The sequence below is a fragment of the Haliotis asinina genome, chromosome 10 (genome assembly GCF_037392515.1).
Source record: "Haliotis asinina isolate JCU_RB_2024 chromosome 10, JCU_Hal_asi_v2, whole genome shotgun sequence".
NCBI classification, from domain to species: Eukaryota; Metazoa; Mollusca; class Gastropoda; order Lepetellida; family Haliotidae; genus Haliotis; species Haliotis asinina.
The window spans coordinates 27,210,070-27,232,367 of record NC_090289.1 but is presented as its reverse complement, the minus strand read 5'-3'; the positions used below and the strand labels follow the sequence as shown (position 1 = coordinate 27,232,367).

General features: G+C 39.1%; 1 protein-coding gene across 1 annotated transcript in view; it reads left to right on the top strand.

The window, feature by feature from the left end:
* The window catches only part of LOC137297969 (uncharacterized), a 116,387-nt gene that overhangs the window by 25,772 nt on the left and 68,317 nt on the right, over nucleotides 1–22,298 (top strand). The window contains exons 2-3 of the mRNA XM_067829975.1: nucleotides 12,786–14,636; nucleotides 16,640–16,879. Coding sequence (XP_067686076.1) covers nucleotides 13,134–14,636; nucleotides 16,640–16,879 — 1,743 coding nt within the window. The 5' untranslated portion in view covers nucleotides 12,786–13,133. The remainder of the gene's footprint in view (nucleotides 1–12,785; nucleotides 14,637–16,639; nucleotides 16,880–22,298) is intronic.

Sequence of the window (22,298 nt, the reverse complement as noted above, 5' to 3'; positions counted from 1 at the left end):
TAGTATTTTCTTGAACAAATAACAATTCCAACATACATCAATCATATAGAAAAATGCTTGCATTATCAATCACTTGATTGTCTGGTCATGATTACCGGTAACATAAATGAATATTGCTGAATGTAAATTTAAGAGACATCAAATTCCAAAGTGCTTAATTTCCCAAAAGCCTACATAACTTGAAGCTTTCTACTTGTAATGAATAATGATCCATGATATGGTTCTAATAGGAAGAAATCATGCCTATAACAAATGTTCGATTCCCTACAAGTAAAATACGTGAAGCCCATCACAGGAGTCCTCCGCCATAATGGAATATTGCTGGAATATTGCTGAAAGTGGTGTAAAACTAAACTCATCCACCCACTCATATAGGGAAAACCTCCTCATTGCTTCAAATAGTGTTTCCGTCATTCGTCTTAGGTTAGAAAGTCCTACAGAGAACAGTGTCGACTTATGCCATATACACTATCAACTGCCTCTTTAAAGTGATATATCGTGGTCCGCCTTGTCAATATACCCATTCATGATCATAGTTGTACACACATACAAATGTCGTATGTCAAATAAGTCTTTATGACATGGATTCCTGATTTGTTCATGCTGAGTTGCATTCCTTCACGGGTTTAGGAAGTTGGAATCCTGTTTACTTGGTTTGAATGTAAGGTTTAGTGCACGCTTTTCAATGAAAAATGTCAGTGTTGGGTAGGTGCCAGATTGACTTGACTGACTGGTTGTACACTTTGAAAGAAGGTATAAATACACATGACTGACTTGAGAATACGGGGGTGGAACAGTATAGGTTGTAGGATGCTTACACCTGATTAACTTATGAAGTTTGTCATTTCTGAATATCTTTGTGAAGATGGGATCATGTTTGAGTTAGGTGAGTATGATGGACTTGATTGATACGAACAGGATGGTTTGATATTCACTGTTCAGGGGATAGACAGCACCTTGATGGTGAGAGACCTTGAACCCATAGAGTGGGTACCCAGGAAGATCTGGGTTAGGATTGATCTTCAGAAACCCATGCTTGTGCTGTAAAAGCCAGCTAACAGGATCAGGTGGTCAGGCTTGCTGAGTTGGTTTGCTCATGTCGTACCCCATTTGCGTAGATCGATGTTCGTGCTGATGATCCCTGGATTGTCTGGCCCAGATGCGATTTTTTGCAGACTAGAATTCTCCTCAACTGCAGGCTTCACTGATGAATTGTGGGATGGTCAGGTAGTCTAGTGTCATGCTGGAGCCCATGTGATGTCATTCCTGTTTCTGCTCGCTCACTCACTCACCGTGAAATATCATGGCAGGGGAATTGAGCCAAGCATCCTTCTGTCCACTAGACTCCCCCTCCCAGTCTTCACTTGAAAAATCATCAATAATAATAACTTGCTGTGACCAGTTTTGTGTACAGATATCTGTTTCATGATCTTTAAAGCAGTCTTCCATGCCATGTTTGTAAATAGTTGACAGCTACAAAGCTATTTGTAGACATAGCAGCTGTATCTGTTGCGCTCCATAACCCCTATCCCACAACAACCAAGTATGCAGGGGTATTATTTCTTCTCTCAGGTAGAAGAATTCCCTTCACCAAGCACAAAGTGATATGTATGCATATTCTGAGCCTAAGCTTCAGTCTGCCGAGGGTGAGGCTAGGTTAGTCTGTCATACAAACAAATCCAAGAAAGCCCATGCAAGTCTAGATTATGTGGCAAGACCGGATTCCCACAATTTCAGCCTGAAGGCTCCTTTTCATCATATTTTGTTTTGTATTATGAACTGTTTTTCTGCAAAATATGTTCACTTTAGAGACTAGTTGTTAGTCTGTCTAAGCTTGGTGTGCTTGTGTATCAGTCGTGCAAAGTATTGTGTATCTGAGTATCAAGTGTCACTTATGAAGATCCCAATTAGAACTGATCTTCGATAACCCATTCTTGTCTTAAAAGGTTACAAACGGGATCGGGGGTCATGCTTGCTGACTTGGTTGACACATGTCATTGTTCCCAATTGTGTAAATCAATGGTCATGGTGTTGATCACTAGATTGTCAGGTCCAGATGCGATTATTTACAGACTGCTACCATATAGCAGGATTATTGCCAAGTGTGGCATTAAACAACAAACCAATAGTTTAATCACATCAATCAAATGAAGTCTATAGACCTGTATGTAGCAAAAATGTATTTTGTACAAAATGGTGGTACATTAACAAGAGGCAGAAGGTGCAATTAAGGCACAATTAATTCATAATAAGGAAGATTACAAAGAATGGCATCTTAAATATATTACTCATGTAATTGCAAGGTTTCAGTTTTAGAAGTCAAAGTAAACTTAGCCCCAGTGTTATTCGTTACACTCCTACACTGGGTTTAACAAAACCTAGTAGGAGGTTGCGTCAGGCAACCTTTGAGCGACCTATGACCGTCCAATCGAATGCGATACGGCTAAACAGATTAAACTGATCAGACAATGGCTACTGTTTAGGGTTTGATGGGACTTACAAAATACACCGGTCACTGACAAGTGATCTCTCAAGAAACCAAAATTCTCATAAAACACTGGTATTTGACCTGCTGTATTTTCCTTTTTTGATTTGTGCTGACATATTGCCGCAAGCTGACATCCTTGAATATTGCCTGAAACACCATTTTCAGCAACTGTTTATGCACTATTGTGCATTGCCTGTATGTGATCATGGGGAAAATAGCACTTGGAATCATTCGGCAAACCTTTGAATTTGCAAAAGTTCAAAAGGTGCAAATGTCCAGTTTTGGGATTTGGTGCCTAATGTGCTCTGATTGGTCAAACTCAAAAGTTAACGGACGCAACCTCCTATTATGTTTTGTTAGACCCCGTGTAATGAATAACACTGGGGTTAAGTTTACTTAGACTGTGTTTGAAGTTTGCAGTAATCTTTCAAGATACTGAGTCCAAAATGTTGTGACAGCCTGTCTTCCTGAACCATGTCTTATTTAGGTCTTTGTTGTCATAAGAAGGTGAATCATCAGGTTTTCTGTCAGCTCAAATGATGGGCTCGCTTTGTGGTATACGCTGATGATTGCTATCCCCAAACCCATTGTACATACAATATGTGAAGATTTCTGGTGCTCTCTGCTATCATGCTGTTTGAATACTGCAAAACATGTCTCTCACACTTGAAGATGAAACAGGACCTCATGATGGGACTACCTGCATCTTCCTGTAGTGTTTTCCTGGATGAGGGGGTAACTGAGTGGTTAGAGCATCTGCTTGTTCTGCGAAAGATCCAGGCTTGATTTCCCATATGGCTACAGTGTGTGAAGCTCATTTCTGGTGCCTTCTGTCATGGTATAGCTGGAATATCACTAAAAGTGAGTGAAAACCAAACTCTCCCTCCCTCTAGTGTTTTCTGTATCAGCATGAGAATGATATTTTATTTGTGGCTCACATGGTATGAATTTATACATCATGTCAAAGACCCTGCCCTGTTTCCCCATGGGTACGATGTGTGAAGTCTGATTCTGCTGTCACCTGCTGTGATATTGCAAGAATAGTGTTAAAAGTGGTGTAAAACAATGCTCACTCACTCCCCTTCCTGATGTGGTATTGCTGTGTAAAGGTTCTGTCAATATAAGCTGGTCAGCTCCAGAGCATTTTCTCTAGTTCACTGTTACAATCAGCTTGTTACAATCAAAATCTGCTTCTTGCATGTACAATAATGTAAATTAACTCTGTTTGGATAATGGCACTTCATTAAGCCTATTATGACTGTGCTGCACTTGACCCTGTCCAGCTGACATTAGGTGATGGATGGTGTATAGTTTATAGAGCAGTGCTCACAGTTGAAGCTGACTGGACAAGGAAGTACCTGATTGTTTGAGGAGTCACAGGTACCCTTTGTCTTAAGACAGTAACAAGGTCTTAATTTCGGGTCAATACATTTACTATTGCAATATGGATCATAATCATATAACAACAGTTGCTGGAGTTAAACATACTGGCATGATCATAGAAAATTTATAGCTGCAGGTCATGGATAGAGGCAATCTTTATAAATCCATAAGAGGTTCTTGTTCAACAGGCAGTATATGTTTCCAGTGCACCAGGCATTGCACAGTTCAAGCAGACTTTGAACAGTTTTAGTTCAGCAGGCAGCTGACAGTTCTTATGCACCAGGCCATACACAGTTCAAGTGTGTCAGGCTTTTGACAGGTCTAGTCCAGCAGGCAGTGGACTGTCTTAGTGTGTCAGTCCATACACAGTTCAAATGTGTCAGGCTAAAATTGGACAGGTCTAGTTCAACAAGCAGTAGACTGTGGTAGTGCACCTGTATACACACAGTTTAAGTGTGACAGACTTTGGACAGGTCTAGTTCAACAAGCAGTGGACTGTGGTAGTGCACCTGTATACACACAGTTCAAGTGTGTCAGACTTTGGACAGGTCTAGTTTGACAAGCAGTGGACTGTGGTAGTGCACCTGTATACACACAGTTCAAGTATGTCAGACTTTGGACAGGTCTAGTTTGACAAGCAGTGGACTGTGGTAGTGCACCTGTATACACACAGTTCAAGTGTGTCAGACTTTGGACAGGTCTAGTTCAACAAGCAGTGGACTGTGGTAGTGCACCTGTATACACACAGTTCAAGTGTGTCAGACTTTGGACAGGTCTAGTTTGACAAGCAGTGGACTGTGGTAGTGCACCTGTATACACACAGTTCAAGTATGTCAGACTTTGGACAGGTCTAGTTTGACAAGCAGTGGACTTTGGTAGTGCACCAGTCCATACACAGTTCAAGTGTGCCAGGGTTGTACAGGTCTAGTTCAACAGGAAGTGGAATGTTGTAGAGCATTGGGCCATACACAGTTCAAGTGTGTCAGGGTTTGGACAGGTCTAGTGCAAGAGGAAGTGGAATGTTCTAGGTCATCAGACCATACACAGTTCAAGTGTGTCAGGGTTTGGAAAGGTCCTGTTCAACAGGGAGTGGAATGTTGTAGAGCATTGGGCCATACACAGTTCAAGTGTGTCAGGGTTTGGACAGTTGCAGTTCAGCAGAAAGCGGACAGAATCTGTGCCCCAGGTCATGCAGTGTTTCACTCCATCAAAGCGTGGACTATTCCAGTTAATCATTTATGTGATCATTCATAGAGAAAGTTGGCATTATAAAACATCAACAACCCCATGGAGACACAAGGAATAGAATGAGTCCCCAACTGGTCGTGAAAGAACCAAATAGATCAGTGCATGGGGCTTGACGACCTGGCTGGTTAGATACCCTGACATTGCACAATGTCAAGTAATATCACTCTCTCATCGTCTGGTGCTATTAACAGACTACTGCCATGCATGAATATGGTGCAGATTGTGGCCTTTAGCTTCAAAGTAAACAGCCATCACAGCAACTCACACCTACAAAACCACAGCCACAAACTATAAAGGTTAATGGCCAATAAATGATTACTGACTTGTGTTTATTCCATACCATTTCAACAAAGTAATTAGTTCATTTCGATCCATTCTTGACATGGTTTGCCTGCTAAATCAGATCAGATCTGATCAGATCACCTGGAAGGTGCATGTAGACCATCATCAATCCCAGATTCTTTGAAGATCAAAGGACCACCTGTCAATAATGTCGCAGTTCCTCTGAGGCCGTTTATTCTTATTATCACATAAGGCCACACCGACACTAATACAGTGGCTTCCCATGCTGTTAACACAGACGAGGGCTGTTGACATATAGTGGTATATAAATACATAGCATTCCTCCTACAAAGGTATGGGCTTCAGCTGTCTGATCAGCTGCTTGATTGACAGATATTGACCAGAATGTATGATCAGGACAATCTGTTGTTGGATGGCGAAGGTGGAGGCTCATGGTGATATTGATTGCATGAAATTGACGACTTGTGGGAAAGTGATGAATGTGATTGATTCTGTTATTGACAAAGGTAGGTTTATATTTCAGTATTGACATGGGTGGTATATTTTGTTATTTACATGGGGTAGTGTATATTTGACTATTGGCCTGTGTTTATGAGTATATTTAGCTTTTGACATGCAGTTGTGTGTATATTTAATTGTACCATGGGTTAAGACTTTTGTAATGAGGTGGCTTGTATAATATGTTTTGTTGCTGACAAAGATTGTTTGAAGTTGTTATGTATATGTTGGTGTATTTTATTTTTGCAGAAGAAAGAGCATAATATATTCATAGCTATATGTTTGTAATATTGATGTTGGTTTGTGTATTGATAATTGTGAACATGTGTTAAATTTGTGTGTATATTTTGATAATGACTTGGATTTGTAGGATACATTTTGATATTGACTTCATAAAGTTTGTGATAAACATTTTGATATTGACATTATAAGTTTTGTGATATATGTATTGTTTGATATTGACATTATAAGATTTGTGATATACATTTTGATTTTGACATTATCTTAAGTTTGTGATATACATTCAGTGTTGATATGAAAGGTTTTTGGTATTCAATTTACTATTGACATTATAAGGTTTGTGATAAACATTTTGATACTGACATTATAAGATTTGTGATACATAGTTTTTACTGACATTTAAGGTTTGTGATAAACATTTTGTTATTGACATTATAAGATTTGTGATACATAGTTTTTACTGACATTTAAGGTTTGTGACAAACATTTTGATATTGACATTATAAGATTTGTGATTCATAGTTTTTACTGACATTTAAGGTTTGTGACAAACATTTTGATATTGGCATTATAAGGTTTGTGATACATACGTTTCACTGACATTTAAGGTTTGTGATAAACATTTTGCTAGTGAGATTATAATCATTGTGGTATACATTTTAATATTGATGTTTCGTGTGTGTTCGTTACATACATGTGTGTATATTTAGAAAATGATGAATGTACAGTTGCCCACATGGGTACAATATAAGTTGTTCAGTGGTCGTTATAGGGCCATGGCCTGAGGTCATGTACCCTTGAGGTTTGTTTATGTTCCCCGAGCCCGCAGGCACCTAGGTTCGGGTCCTGAGGTGGGCACATTTGTGTAGTATCGTCGGATAACATACATTCATCCACATTGTCTTAGTTCATCCAGCTCTTCACTGGGTACCTGTGAGGATATGCTGGCAATATGAGTGTTTAGTTCATACTGCCTAACAGGCAGCATGGCTGTTTGATCCCCAGGGAGTTGAAAAAGTATCTGAATGTACAATAGTGTCCTATGATCGGTGATAGTAATGTACGTAGCACCATGAGCAGGCAACATGCCTGGATATGAGCTCCATGTAATTTCTGTTACAATTATATGTTGCTGTGACAGCGAAATGTTGGAATAGAGTCCATGGCCTTAGAGTGATGCAGGTCTCAGATTTTACCACTGTCTGAAACCCACAAGCACATGATTTATTAATTCAGTGTTAAGCAGCTGTATGGTATGGTTTATCAAGCTGACATTGGAAACACACTAGCACGTACACGTTGGTACTGCTTGCTATGAAGTGAATATGACATCAACAAATAATAGTGAGTGAGGGAGTTTAGTTTCACATCACCCTTAGGAATATTCCAGCAATATCACAGCAAGGGACACCAGAAAACGGCAACCATGTGGAGAATCAAACCCGATGTCCGGAATGTTCATCATGACCAGCTAATGCTTTTACCATAAGCCTACCCTGTTTAAATGCCCCTGTACATACCAACAGACATTAGGATAGGATATATGGCTAGGTGTTGAAATGCCTGATTGATTGCTAAGTACAAGAAATGTATGTTCCAACATTCATAAGTCATTCAGAGTTTAAAGACCCAGCATAAGATTAACATCAGCAGGATCAAATGTGTGCCACTAGACATAAATCTTGTAAACTTGCCAAGAATGGCCAGTTCTGATTTGACCACAACTTTGCACGCCACTGGACAAAGGTACCCTGTATTTTGTAGCTATACAGATGATTGGTATGATTGTGTATACATAAACTGTAGTTATACATACGAGGGAAATGGTTTATGTCAGTATTAGTAGAACCATGGTATTTTGCCTTTGGTTTAGTATACCTTAATAAAATAAAAACATTTTGGTATATTTTTGGTTTGCGTACCATTAAACCTTTTCTAAAATGTATAGGAAATTGAATCGTTTTGTCAAAATCCATGCATTTCTTTGCTTGATTATGGCCACTACTTTCCTGAAGTAAGTTGTCTTGTACCAAACTGATGGCCTTGTACCATGAAACATACCTTACCATGGTATTGGGTACCTGTGAGGATATGCTGGCAATATGAGTGTTTAGTTCATACTGCCTAACAGGCAGCATGGCTGTTTGATCCCCAGGGAGTTGAAAAAGTATCTGAATGTACAATAGTGTTCTATGATCGGTGATAGTAATGTACCATGTAGCACCATGAGCAGGCAATATGCCTGGATATGAGCTCCATGTAATTTCTGTTACAATTATATGTTGCTGTGACAGCGAAATGTTGGAATAGAGTCCATGGCCTTAGAGTGATGCAGGTCTCAGATTTTACCACCGTTTGAAACCCACAAGCACATGATTTATTAATTCAGTGTTAAGCAGCTGTATGGTATGGTTTATCAAGCTGGCATTGGAAACACACTAGCACGTACACGTTGGTACTGCTTGCTATGAAGTGAATATGACATCAACAAATAATAGTGAGTGAGGGAGTTTAGTTTCACATCACCCTTAGGAATATTCCAGCAATATCACAGCAAGGGACACCAGAAAACGGCAACCATGTGGAGAATCAAACACGATGTCCGGAATGTTCATCATGACCAGCTAATGCTTTTACCATAAGCCTACCCTGTTTAAATGCCCCTGTACATACCAACAGACATTAGGATATATGGCTAGGTGTTGAAATGCCTGATTGATTGCTAAGTAAAGTACAAGAAATGTATGTTCCAACATTCATAAGTCATTCAGAGTTTAAAGATCCAGCATAAGATTAACATCAGCAGGATCAAATGTGTGCCACTAGACATAAATCTTGTAAACTTGCCAAGAATGGCCAGTTCTGATTTGACCACAACTTTGCACGCCACTGGACAAAGGTACCCTGTATTTTGTAGCTATACAGATGATTGGTATGATTGTGTATACATAAACTGTAGTTATACATACGAGGGAAATGGTTTATGTCAGTATTAGTAGAACCATGGTATTTTGCCTTCGGTTTAGTATACCTTAATAAAATAGAAACATTTTGGTATATTTTTGGTTTGCGTACCATTAAACCTTTTCTAAAATGTATAGGATCGTTTTGTCAAAATCCATGCATTTCTTTGCTTGATTATGGCCACTATTTTCCTGAAGTAAGTTGTCTTGTACCAAACTGATGGCCTTGTACCATGAAACATACCTTACCATGATATTGGGTACTGTTACCCCCCATTATATGCTCAGTGCCCATTGCAAATAGACAAATCTTAGAGAACTTTTTCATTAAGTACATTGGTGTGTGTCTTAGGCATGGTCAATTTGTGTTTTTCTTTAAAGCAGTTGATTAACCTTTATGATCCGATTGGTATGTTCTTGAAGTCATTGTCATGTTTTTTCTGAAAATAATGGACATTGCAGTAGGAATTTTTTTTCATATAGGTCCATGGCTATTTATCGATGATATCTTATTTTTGATATTTTCTTAAATTTATTCCCTTGACCACTTGTATGATGGTAAAAAAATAGCTCTGACTAAATTGGTTGGTCCACTCAGTTTGGATATGATGACATGTGTCCACCATGCTTGTGAGCCAGACCTCCCTATCCCTATATTTGTGCCTTTTATGAAAAGCATGGGTTGCTAAAGACCAAGTTCAGTTCAGATTGAAGATATTGTTAAAAGGAATACTTCTGGTTCATGATTCATGGAATTATGACAGGCCAAGTAGCTGGAGCATAGGACAGGGGTTTCAGTTTTTAAATTGTTTCCAAACTCCACTGGACACAGGCCTAGTATACTTTCAAAATCCATTTGACCAAATACTGATTTCACTTGACCTCAGTTAACATTTGGGTTTCTCTTGCAGATAATCTTTATCAGTTTTAAACAACAGAAAATCATCATCTAAATACATATATCAAAACATTTCAGCAGTTTGGCACTATTCTACCACAGTAAACGTTAATGTTTACTTGACGACCAGAGAGTTCTACTTGACTCATGCACTGGGTAATAGTTTTTTTGACTTATGAATAGGATCAGTGTCTATTTGAAGTGTGTGTTAAACATTTAGAAGTCTAAAGAACATAGATTCATGCATGAACAAGTCGTCATGATAGTATAAAGTCAAATTTCTTAGTCAGTTTTGAGCTGGTGCAGGGGCCAGAAGAAGTGATGTCCATGGAAATGACAAAAAGCTTGTTAACCATAACAAAAGTCATGTATTCAGTGTCTGTGCTGTTCAGATAGGAGCAAGTCATGTAGTCAGTGTCTGTGCTGTTCAGATAGGAGCAAGTCATGTATTCAGCGTCTGTGGTGTTCAGATAGGAGCAAGTCATGTATTGAGCGTCTGTGCTGTTCAGATAGGAGCAAGTCATGTATTCAGTGTTTGAGCTGTTCAGATAGGAGCAAGTCATGTATTCAGTGTCTGAGCTGTTCAGATAGGAGCAAGTCATGTATTCAGTGTTTGAGCTGTTCAGATAGGAGCAAGTCATGTATTCAGTGTTTGAGCTGTTCAGATAGGAGCAAGTCATGTATTCAGTGTCTGAGCTGTTCAGATAGGAGCAAGTCATGTATTCAGTGTCTGAGCTGTTCAGATAGGAGCAAGTCATGTATTCAATGTCTATGCTGTTCAGATAGGAGCAAGTCATGTATTCAGTGTCTGAGCTGTTCAGATAGGAGCAAGTCATGTATTCAGTGTCTGAGCTGTTCAGATAGGAGCAAGTCATGTATTCAGTGTTTGAGCTGTTCAGATAGGAGCAAGTCATGTATTCAGTGTTTGAGCTGTTCAGATAGGAGCAAGTCATGTATTCAGTGTCTGAGCTGTTCAGATAGGAGCAAGTCATGTATTCAATGTCTATGCTGTTCAGATAGGAGCAAGTCATGTATTCAGTGTCTGAGCTGTTCAGATAGGAGCAAGTCATGTATTCAGTGTTTGAGCTGTTCAGATAGGAGCAAGTCATGTATTCAGTGTCTGAGCTGTTCAGATAGGAGCAAGTCATGTATTCAATGTCTATGCTGTTCAGATAGGAGCAAGTCATGTATTCAGTGTCTGAGCTGTTCAGATAGGAGCAAGTCATGTATTCAGTGTCTGAGCTGTTCAGATAGGAGCAAGTCATGTATTCAATGTCTATGCTGTTCAGATAGGAGCAAGTCATGTATTCAGTGTTTGAGCTGTTCAGATAGGAGCAAGTCATGTATTCAGTGTTTGAGCTGTTCAGATAGGAGCAAGTCATGTATTCAGTGTCTGAGCTGTTCAGATAGGAGCAAGTCATGTATTCAGTGTCTGAGCTGTTCAGATAGGAGCAAGTCATGTATTCAATGTCTATGCTGTTCAGATAGGAGCAAGTCATGTATTCAGTGTCTGAGCTGTTCAGATAGGAGCAAGTCATGTATTCAATGTCTATGCTGTTCAGATAGGAGCAAGTCATGTATTCAGTGTCTGAGCTGTTCAGATAGGAGCAAGTCATGTATTCAGTGTCTGAGCTGTTCAGATAGGAGCAAGTCATGTATTCAATGTCTATGCTGTTCAGATAGGAGCAAGTCATGTATTCAGTGTCTGAGCTGTTCAGATAGGAGCAAGTCATGTATTCAATGTCTATGCTGTTCAGATAGGAGCAAGTCATGTATTCAGTGTCTGAGCTGTTCAGATAGGAGCATGAGGCAGTAGGGTAACCAAGTGGCTAAATGGATGATGTTCATGATGCTGAACACACAGGTTTGATTTCCACATTGGTGCAGTGTGTGAAGCCCACTTCTGGTGTCCCCAGCTGTGATGTTGCTGGAATATTGCAACGTAAAAACATTCTCACTCACTCAGGAGCATAGCAAATGTTATTTTATAGCTTGCTTATATGCACATTTTCTTTGCATCTGTATGTTAAAAATAAAAAAATACTTATATGCTAAAACATGATTTCTTTGTGGTGTTACTTGAGAAAATCGATTGATTGATACAAGAAAACACAAGTACTTTTGGTAGATCATGAAATTATAATTCTGAAATTAGGACTTATAATTATAACTCAAAGGTCAGCCATTTTGCATTATAATGTCAGGGTCAGTTGGGTATTTGTCATTTTGTTGTAAGTGTTTCTTTGTTGTGAAGGGTGGTGGAGTAGCCTTGTGGTTAAGGTGTTTACTCATCACACTGAAGGCCTGGGCTTGATTCCCCACATAGGTACAGTGTGTGAAGCCCAATTCTTGTGTCCCCTGCTGTGATATTTGCTAAAAGCAGCATGAAACTTAACTCACTCACTCACTCTTTATCATGAGTGGAAACAATGATTATGGGTTTGAATCTTAGATTTCACCTTATTATGTTTTTTTGGTTTCTAAGGCACTAAACGTGTGAACTTCACTGATGTGGCAGTCCTGCTTTACTTCTGACTTTCAAACTGACATGCTGTGATGCTACTGAAAAGTACTGAACCAAAAAAGAAACACATTTTAAAAAAAATTGAAATCTCATGAAAGTAAGTGTTCATGCTTATATTGTCTATTTAAAAACTTGACAAAAAGCCAGAGTTGTGTTTCTTTTGCTGTTCAGTATACTTACTAGGAGGACTTCAAACCTGAACATACTTACTCACTCATTGTCATGTACCATATTTTCCAGATGTGGAAGATCTTACCAGAATGTTGACCTCCTGAAGTCCCAGTATCTGCTACAAGAAGATGGGTTAAAATGTGTGGGAGCAATAACTGAATCACAGCTCTTTCCATCTCACTGCCATCAAATATGGCTGTGAATGACAAACAACACCTGTTCAACAGAAAGGTTCCAAAACAGAAAATCCAAAAGACTTGAAAAGTCATCAACTGCAGTAATGGTTTAAGTCTTACCAACTCTTTGAATGTTCCGTCCAAGGTTATTCCGTCCATAGAGCCAGATTGTACTTCCTGGATCCTTTGACCTTCTGACCTTTTGACCTTCTGTGATGCTATGTAAACCCTAATCCTAGAAATGGAATCAAGATCAAATTCAAGAGAAGTACCCAAACATCCATCAACAATGACATCTGAAAAGATGTTGTCCAAATCCCTGTCCTTGGAGTCCTCCATCCCAAGTATGGAAAAGCCTCTCCTCACACGTGGAGATGCTGTGTATGCTTCTGATTCAGAAGATGACATCAGTGAGGAAAACTTACCTGATCCAAAGTTGTTGTTTCGGAGGAACAGTGATGTGAGGAAGTGTGTCAGTGTTCGGAAACCTTTACGGAATGATTCCAAAAATGCTCTTCAAAACAGAGAAGCTTTTAGGAGACAGAGAAGGTTTTCAAGTCCAGTCAACTCCTTTGATTTAAACAAATCCTTCAATTTTGGGTCTGATTATCCTAAAGACAAATTGGAAAGTGCTAAAGGTGTTCCAGGGGTCATTGAGGGCAAAACTCTCAGTGCTCAAGGAGAGAAACAGGCAGATGTGAAAAAGACACATGTGTCTGCTGATTCCATTGTGACAGTTAAACAGAACAAAGACTCTGTACCTGGGAAGACGATACCAGTTGGACCAACTCCAGACTCTCCAGGAGACCTTGTAAAAAAAGCGGAAATTCCTATCTTTCCTAACCAGGTGGAAAATGGTAAAAGAATGTCCCGTGTTGAAGTGCTTCTGAGTAACAGCTTGTTTAAGAAACATTTATCAAATCATGCTGATATTTTACAAAAACATACCTTGTCAAGGCAGTATGGTTTGCGAAAAACTGTGTCGAACATTGATATTTCTTGTTTACAACTTGGTCAGTCTATTCTGTCCAGTGTTGACAATCAAATGCAAGATTCTGAAAAACTGGAATCTGGAAAGGAGAGCACAGATTCCAAAAATGATGCCAATTCCCCAAGTGCTGTTCTCTCACGGCGATTGACAAAGCAAATGCGAAGGACATCTATGTCAAGTCTAGACATATCCACAATTGGAGATTTTCTTAGTTCATCACAGCCAAATTTCAAAGAAGGACCCAGTAAGAGGAAAAAAGTTAACATCCCAACATTTGAAGAATTTCGTAAACTTCGAAGCTTTGTCTCCAATAATCGGCGAGGAGGTGCACAAATATCCGAGCCACAAAACCTCTTGTCTTCCATAACTGGTGATGATGTTTCTGGTGCTGAGAGTGTACGAGGGTTGGATACGATAACAGAGGACGATCCATCTGAACAAGAGCAAGACCAGAACAAGTCTATGTCAAATCTTGCCAAAACGTTAGCTCAAATGAAACTGAATAAAAGTGTGCCAGTTGCCGTGAGTAATGAAAGTTGTGACAAAAACATGGAAGAGAAAGTGTCCCAAAGTGATATGAATTGTGATATAAGGACTTCGAGAGATGAGAAAGAGTTGACAGAAGAGTCTTTGAAATCTCAGGTACTTGTTTCATCAGGGATGCCAGCTTGTGCAATACAGGGAGGTAACTCTGGGGATACTAACCTGTTGGATTACCAGGATGTGCAATTGGATGAAGATGTCTTTTTGGAGGTGAGATAGAGCTCAATATCCCTTGCTTGTTGAGGTTTTTGGAAGTGGTTTAGGTAGTCAAGCAGATAGACTGTTAACTCATCATGCCAAAGTCTTGGGTTTGATTCCCCACATGGATGCAATGTGCCAAACCCATTTCTAATGTCCTTTGTATTGATATATATGAAAATTTGGTAAAATTTGCTTGATATGACACCTTGAATGTTTGAAAGGTTTTGTTGAAATTCCTCTGATAGTTCTAAGTAATGTGTGTATTTATGTTTGTATTATTTTCAAATGTGTACTAGATCTGTACTAGAAGCTGAGTATAAAAATGATATGTATGTAATACATTTAAGAATGATAATCATCATGATGAGATGCTAGATACTTAAGCCGTAAACTGATCAGTGTGTATCATGTACCTGCCTTGAAGGCTAAACACATTGTAAATGCATGCAAACATTATAAGTGTTATTGTATCTATATTGTATTTTCAAAGAGTAATTCAAATCAGTGGCAGAAAACTTACTGAATACTGGTTGAAGCAGCCTTCTAATCACCATGCATCTGCTTCCACTGTCTGCCCAACTTAAAATCATTGATGATATCTCAAAAATATAATGCTGAAACATTGTTGTTATCACTGGTTATGTTATACAAAATATCTATTTTCTGACTAGTTCCTCATTATGACAGATCTGTGTTATTTGTCCAATTACAATCAATTAATTAATCATTTGCCAGTATTCCAGGAATTTATCCATAAAGGTCTGGGTTAAAATTGATCTTCAGTAACGTATGCTTGTTTTAAGAGGCGGCTAACGGGATCAGGTGGTCAGGCTTGCTGACTTGGTTGACACATGTTATTGCATCCCAATTGTGCAGATCAGTGCTCATGCTGTTGATCACTGGACTTTCTGGTACAAACTCCATTTACAGACTGTCGTCATTTAGCTGGAATATTGCTAAGTGCAACATAAAACTCAACTCACTCACTTACCCACTTACTTTAAGGAAGTGTATTTTTGCGATGTGACTTATTGTACATTCTTATCCCTACTTCATATAATTCCTGGGTATGGTTGTTTGTAGACAGAAATGGCAGTCTGTGGAGTAGTCTATGGATTTTTGCTTAGTTTTATTAATTTCAGTAGGTAAAGGTTGCTTTTCAGTGTATGAAATAAGATATTGTAAAGAAAACAATGGACATATAAGGTGGTGAACAACAGTACTAATAAGTCTTCATGATTATGTGTACTGTAGACTTCTTGAAATCCATAAAGGGTCGACTGGGTCAGCTGATGGTTAAAGTCTTTGCTCACCGTGACGAGGATTGAGTTCGATTCCTCACATGGTTACAATGTTTTGAGCTAAATAACATTCAAATGTCTGATTTCCATTCCATTCTAAATATGGAGCACCTTTAGAAACCAGCTCCAAAACTTCTTGTTAGGATGTTAACCTTAACCCTAACCCTAACTTAACCCTAATGATCTTCAATTATGTAAAAGAGTATTATGACAGGTCAAAGTTTGTCGTTCTGTGTTGTAAAGGCAGGCCTTAAATATTTTGAGTTAACGAGTTTAGTTTTATGCCGCACTATATTCCAGCTATATAGTGGCAGTGAGTAAATAATCGAACCTGGACCAGACGATACAGTGATCATCGATCTGTACATTTGTCAACCAAGTCAGCAAGTCTGACCACCCAATACGGTTAGTTACCTCTTACGACAAGCAGAAGTTGTCTTTTGTGGCCAGCTTGGGTTGCTGAAGACCTATTCTACACAGGATCTTCGTGGGTCTGAAAAATATTTTGGCAAAGTTTTGGATTTACAATTTGAAATCAGAGGAAAATGACATTCTTGAATATGAAACAGATGGCTAAGAGTTAGATTGGCTGCACTTCCCCATGGCCATGTGATTTATTTTGTTCTCATTTGAGCCAGAGGTAGATTATTTTGACTGATGAAGTCATTTCATACATTCAGAAGATTCAGCTGTCTTTGCTTTGCTTTACAGAACACAGATGCAATAGACCTTGCACAATCATTTTCAAGGAGGCAGCAATCACAAGTCAAAAAGCAGTCACAAGCAGGAAAGCAATCGCAAGAAGAGAAACAGTCTCAGAAGGGGAATTTTCAATCAGGGATACAGTCAGATTCAAGGGAACAGTCACAATCTCGGACACAGTCATTTGAAATCATATTAGCCAATAAGGATGTGAGGAGTAAAGTCAAGCCAGAAAAACACACGGAAAATGTAAGTAGCACAATGCTGTGAAATGTCAGGTCATCTGTTTGGTTATAGGGTTCCAGAAGAACTAGAGAAGTCCTTAGTTCTCTGTGCATTGTTGGAAGAGTTGTGAGGATATCATGTATGATGTGTCAATGGCTCTGAAACTGTGCCTCTTTCATCGATCATCATCTCAACCATGGTTTGTCTGGGCCAGACTTAATTGCAGACCCTGGTGTAACTGACATATTGTGTCTGGTCTAGAATACCACTGTCACTCACACTCAGTCACACTCAGTGATTCTTTAAGGCGCGCTGGTTAAAAAATGTTTGTTCGTTCCTCCAGAGACCTTGGTAGTAGTCATGTGAAGTAATGCTGCATTTTATTGTCTATAACGTCACTTCACTTAAATTTTATTCATAGTTCTGTGCTGCTTTACTGTGACAGATGTTTGATAAAATTCTGATGTGCAAAGCCCATTTCTGGTGTTTCTCACCCTGATTTTGCTGGATAATTGCTAAAAGCAGTGTAAAACCAAACAAACTTGCACTCCCCTTCTACGAAAGACTATTTGTGCTTTGTTATTTTAGTGTTGTACACTCATGCACCAGTGATGTGATTCTTCACAGTTTGTTGGACTGGAAATGGTTTCCCAATCTTGACAATGCTTCATACTGCCTTATATGATACTGCCTTTTAACAAAGCTATTTGTGGACAAGTGTTTCCCATATGAGGAGTGCCCTTAATGTCTTAAAATGTTTCAAATGATCCTGGGATTGATGTTTTACTGGGAAATCAAAGCAACAGTACAATGTTTGTATGGCCAATGTGAAAAGGGAGGGTACTGGCTGATGATGATTTAGTACAAGAACAGATGCTGTATACTACATGCATACTGTTTGATGATTTGTTGACTAATGACTTCCTCTCCAAGATCCGGGATGTTTACTCAGGGTATAAATCACAGCTTGTCATTGTCCACGTCCTAGTTGTCAGCCAGGTGATATGTGACTGGTCTGCAGCAACCGTGCTTGTCATAAGAGGTTAAGACATTGTTGTCATCATTTCCCAATTGTGTAGGGTGATGCTTGTGATATTTATCACTAGATTGTCTGGACCAGACTAAGTTAATTTCAGAACGCTGCCATATAGCTGGAACATTGTTAATTGTGTCACTAAACAAACAAACAAGCAAGCAAACAAACAAAAAACAGCAGTAACTGGACAGTGCTTATTCAAAGAATTTTTCTGTTCCTGTTTTTGCTAGGATAAAACCACTCCAGTTAGAGTGAGTGAGTTGGGTTATACATTGCGTGTCAGTATTCCAGTAATATCATGATGAAGGACACCAGAAACAGGCTTCACGCATTGTACCATTTAGGGTATGAAACACGGGTCTTTGACGTGACAAGTCAACACTTTAACCACAAGACTACCCAACCACCCCCACTCCAGTTAGTTTGTAGTTTCATTGATATTAGTATGAGTTCAGGGAAACAATTTCTTATATCTAACACCCTCTAAATGTAGGGCATTATACATTATACAGCTCCAGATAATTTTTCCCTGGCATATTTACTCCCTGGCCCATACATTTTGTATACTCTCACTAGTTTACAGAATTTAGAACTTTTACAAAGAGATTCTTATCTTTATTGGGTAATTAGCACTTTTAAATATATAAATGTAAATGCTTCTCAATAAATCCTTATGCATTTTTGTACTTCAAGATTTGTAATTAATTGAGTAAATGTGATTTTTCTTGAGTAAAATATCTGGAGCTCTGATTATATGAGGAAGAATACTTGTAAGATTTATGGAAAAACAGAAAAAAAGTTGTGTGATTAAGAAATCAAGTACAGCTTTAATGTTTTGAGGATTGGTTTGTTTTGTGGAGGATGTTCTCAAAAGCTTTGCTACAAGTCATTAAGCTTTTACAGACATTGACAGCTTCGTGAACATTTTATGACAGGTCTTGGGTCGTCTTGGGGATTAATAAAAAGATTGTTGTTTTGGTGGGAATAAAGTCATTGTTTCATAAAGTGCAGAATGGAGAGAAATGAATGTCATGTACATGATCTGGTGACTTGAATGTCTCAAGTGTTGATCCTGTGACACTATGTCATGGATTAATTTATGAATGTATCCCGACAGTCGACTAGGGCGGACAGTTACGTCAGGTCACCTGACACCTGCACATGGGGCAAGGAACGTGGCAGTCATGTCACAACCCCTGCGCCACTGACGCAATACCTTCATGTTCGATAAACATTATTGAAGGCTTTGTGGGAAGCGTACAGTTCCAAGTCAGACGTCACTGGCTGGGTATTATTATTGATGTTTCGCAATTAACTGTCAATCTGGTTGGACAAAAAAAATAATAAGGTTTTCAGCAGTTTATTCTGGATTTTGATTTTTTTATCCTGTTGAAAGTGTGTATTAATTGTTTTTGGAATGTAACTTTTGTAGGATGTTGGTCTTGAAATTGAGTTTTGCTCTTGCTGATGGTGTAGGCGATGTTTTAGCACATTGAGTTGTTTTCTTCCCTTATCTGTTAAAGGTATTTGATGGGTACATCTGTACTCATGCACAAGTTGGATTGAGATGGATTAAGGATAGGACTTGATTCACGGACACCTGTAACTGTACGTCCTCCATCCTTCAGCATGTGCTTCCATGGTAGAATAACCCTGCCTCATAGAAGTGGTGGTGTTAGGTCTTGTCCATAGAGCTCATGTCACAGATCAGTTGAAGTTATGCATCTTCAGGTGCAGGGGAGTCCTTGGATGAGTGGCTCATTTGGTAGCTTGACACTTGAGAGTTTCAAGGACCTCAGTGTTGCCACACAATGAAACACTTGTAATACATGTGGTTTCACCTTAGGCAAATGAGCCTGTTCAAAATTGCCTCTGTTCACCAAGCAGAAAATGGGTACCCGGTGGGCCACACAGAAGGCTTGGGTTATCCAGGGTAATAATCTGCTAGTATTTGGGGCATTCACTAGTATGTGGAAACAGGCTGTTTGACAGTTGCCGTGACACATCCTGATGAAGTATATAGATATATGTGACAATTGCTGTCATATGTCCTTATCAAATCCAGAGATTGGTGTGACATTCGTCGTGACAATTGCTACGACACATCCTGATGAAGTATATAGATATATGTGACAATTGCTGTCATATGTCCTGATAAAATCCAGAGATTGGTGTGACATTCGTCGTGACAATTGCTACGACACATCCTGATGAAGTATATAGATATATGTGACAATTGCTGTCATATGTCCTTATCAAATCCAGAGATTGGTGTGACATTCGTCGTGACAATTGCTACGACACATCCTGATGAAGTATATAGATATATGTGACAATTGCTGTCATATGTCCTGATAAAATCCAGAGATTGGTGTGACATTCGTCGTGACAATTGCTACGACACATCCTGATGAAGTATATAGATATATGTGACAATTGCTGTCATATGTCCTTATCAAATCCAGAGATTGGTGTGACATTCGTCGTGACAATTGCTACGACACATCCTGATGAAGTATATAGATATATGTGACAATTGCTGTCATATGTCCTGATAAAATCCAGAGATTGGTGTGACATTCGTCGTGACAATTGCTACGACACATCCTGATGAAGTATATAGATATATGTGACAATTGCTGTCATATGTCCTTATCAAATCCAGAGATTGGTGTGACATTCGTCGTGACAATTGCTACGACACATCCTGATGAAGTATATAGATATATGTGACAATTGCTGTCATATGTCCTGATAAAATCCAGAGATTGGTGTGACATTCGTCGTGACAATTGCTACGACACATCCTGATGAAGTATATAGATATATGTGACAATTGCTGTCATATGTCCTTATCAAATCCAGAGATTGGTGTGACATTCGTCGTGACAATTGCTACGACACATCCTGATGAAGTATATAGATATATGTGACAATTGCTGTCATATGTCCTGATAAAATCCAGAGATTGGTGTGACATTCGTCGTGACAATTGCTACGACACACCCCAGTGTGTGACAACTGTTAGGACACACCCTGATGAAGTAAACATATCTGTGTGACAATTGTTATGACACATCCTGATGAAGTATATAGATCTGTGTGACAATTGGCCTGATATACGCTGATGAAGTCATAAGATTTGTGTGGTAATTGTATCGTGACATGCCCCTTTGAAGTCAGTGTGACAACTGTATATTGACACACCCTGATCAAGTCAATATGTGTGACACTTGTCATGACATGCCCTGATGAAGTCAGTAGATCTATGTGACAAATGTCATGAAATGCCCTGATGGATTCAATGCACCAATGTGACAATTGTCATGACTTGCCCTGATGGAGTCAATACACCAGTGTGACAATTGTCAAGACATGCCCCGATGGATTCAGGTGCACCGGTGTGACAATTGTCATGACTTGCCCTGATGGAGTCAATACACCAGTGTGACAATTGTCATGACTTGCCCCGATGGATTTAATACACCAGTGTGACAGTTGTCATGACTTGCCCTGATGGAGTCAGTACACCAGTGTGACAATTGTCATGACTTGCCCCGATGGATTCAGTGCACCAGTATGACAATTGTTTTTTCATGCACATATGTTGTTAATAGTCAAGACGTCACTTGGCCTGTGTGACGATTGTCGTGACATACAGTCTGCATGATGATTCAGTTTTATCATGTAAATCCATCCTGTCAAAGTTATTTGGGTGGCCTATTTAATCACCATCCCATCAATAATGATTTGCAGTTAACACCATACACTGTCTTCTCCTGCGTGATCACAGTCGTGTGATGCCCGCAGGTTTCTATCTAAAATAGTCTTCCATGGGTTCACCAGAAGTGTAGTGGGTTGATCAGATAATAACAGAAAGATGTATTTTATCAGTGTACATGATTCCGATAAGATTTCATGATAACAGAAGGTAACTACAAAGATATTGGTCTGAAATGTAGATGTAAGTGCGTCATTGATGAACACGAATGGGACTTTTCAAATCTGGGTTGGAAGCACATAAGCATAAGCCCTGACAAGTAATATTACAAGCAGACGACGTAAATCTTTTGTTGCACGAAAAGATGCATGTGATCTACATAGCGGCTACTGTAGTAATACTGTTGGATTGATTTGGACTCACGTGTGTACTGGTTCATTACTATATGTAGCAGTGTACTGATCTGACACATCTGGCCCAGTTCTTTAAGATGGTTCAATACAGGCATGGGGCTAGATTTTCGAAGCTCTCTTAGTGTTAAGATAGTCGTGGTGCCATAGATTAACATTAACTTACGACTATCTTAGCACTAAGAGAGCTTAAAAAATCTAGTTCCTGGTAGCTGTGACTTTGAGGCTTGTTAGCTCTGTAAGTGTACCCATGGGTTTTAATAAAGTGGTTATCAC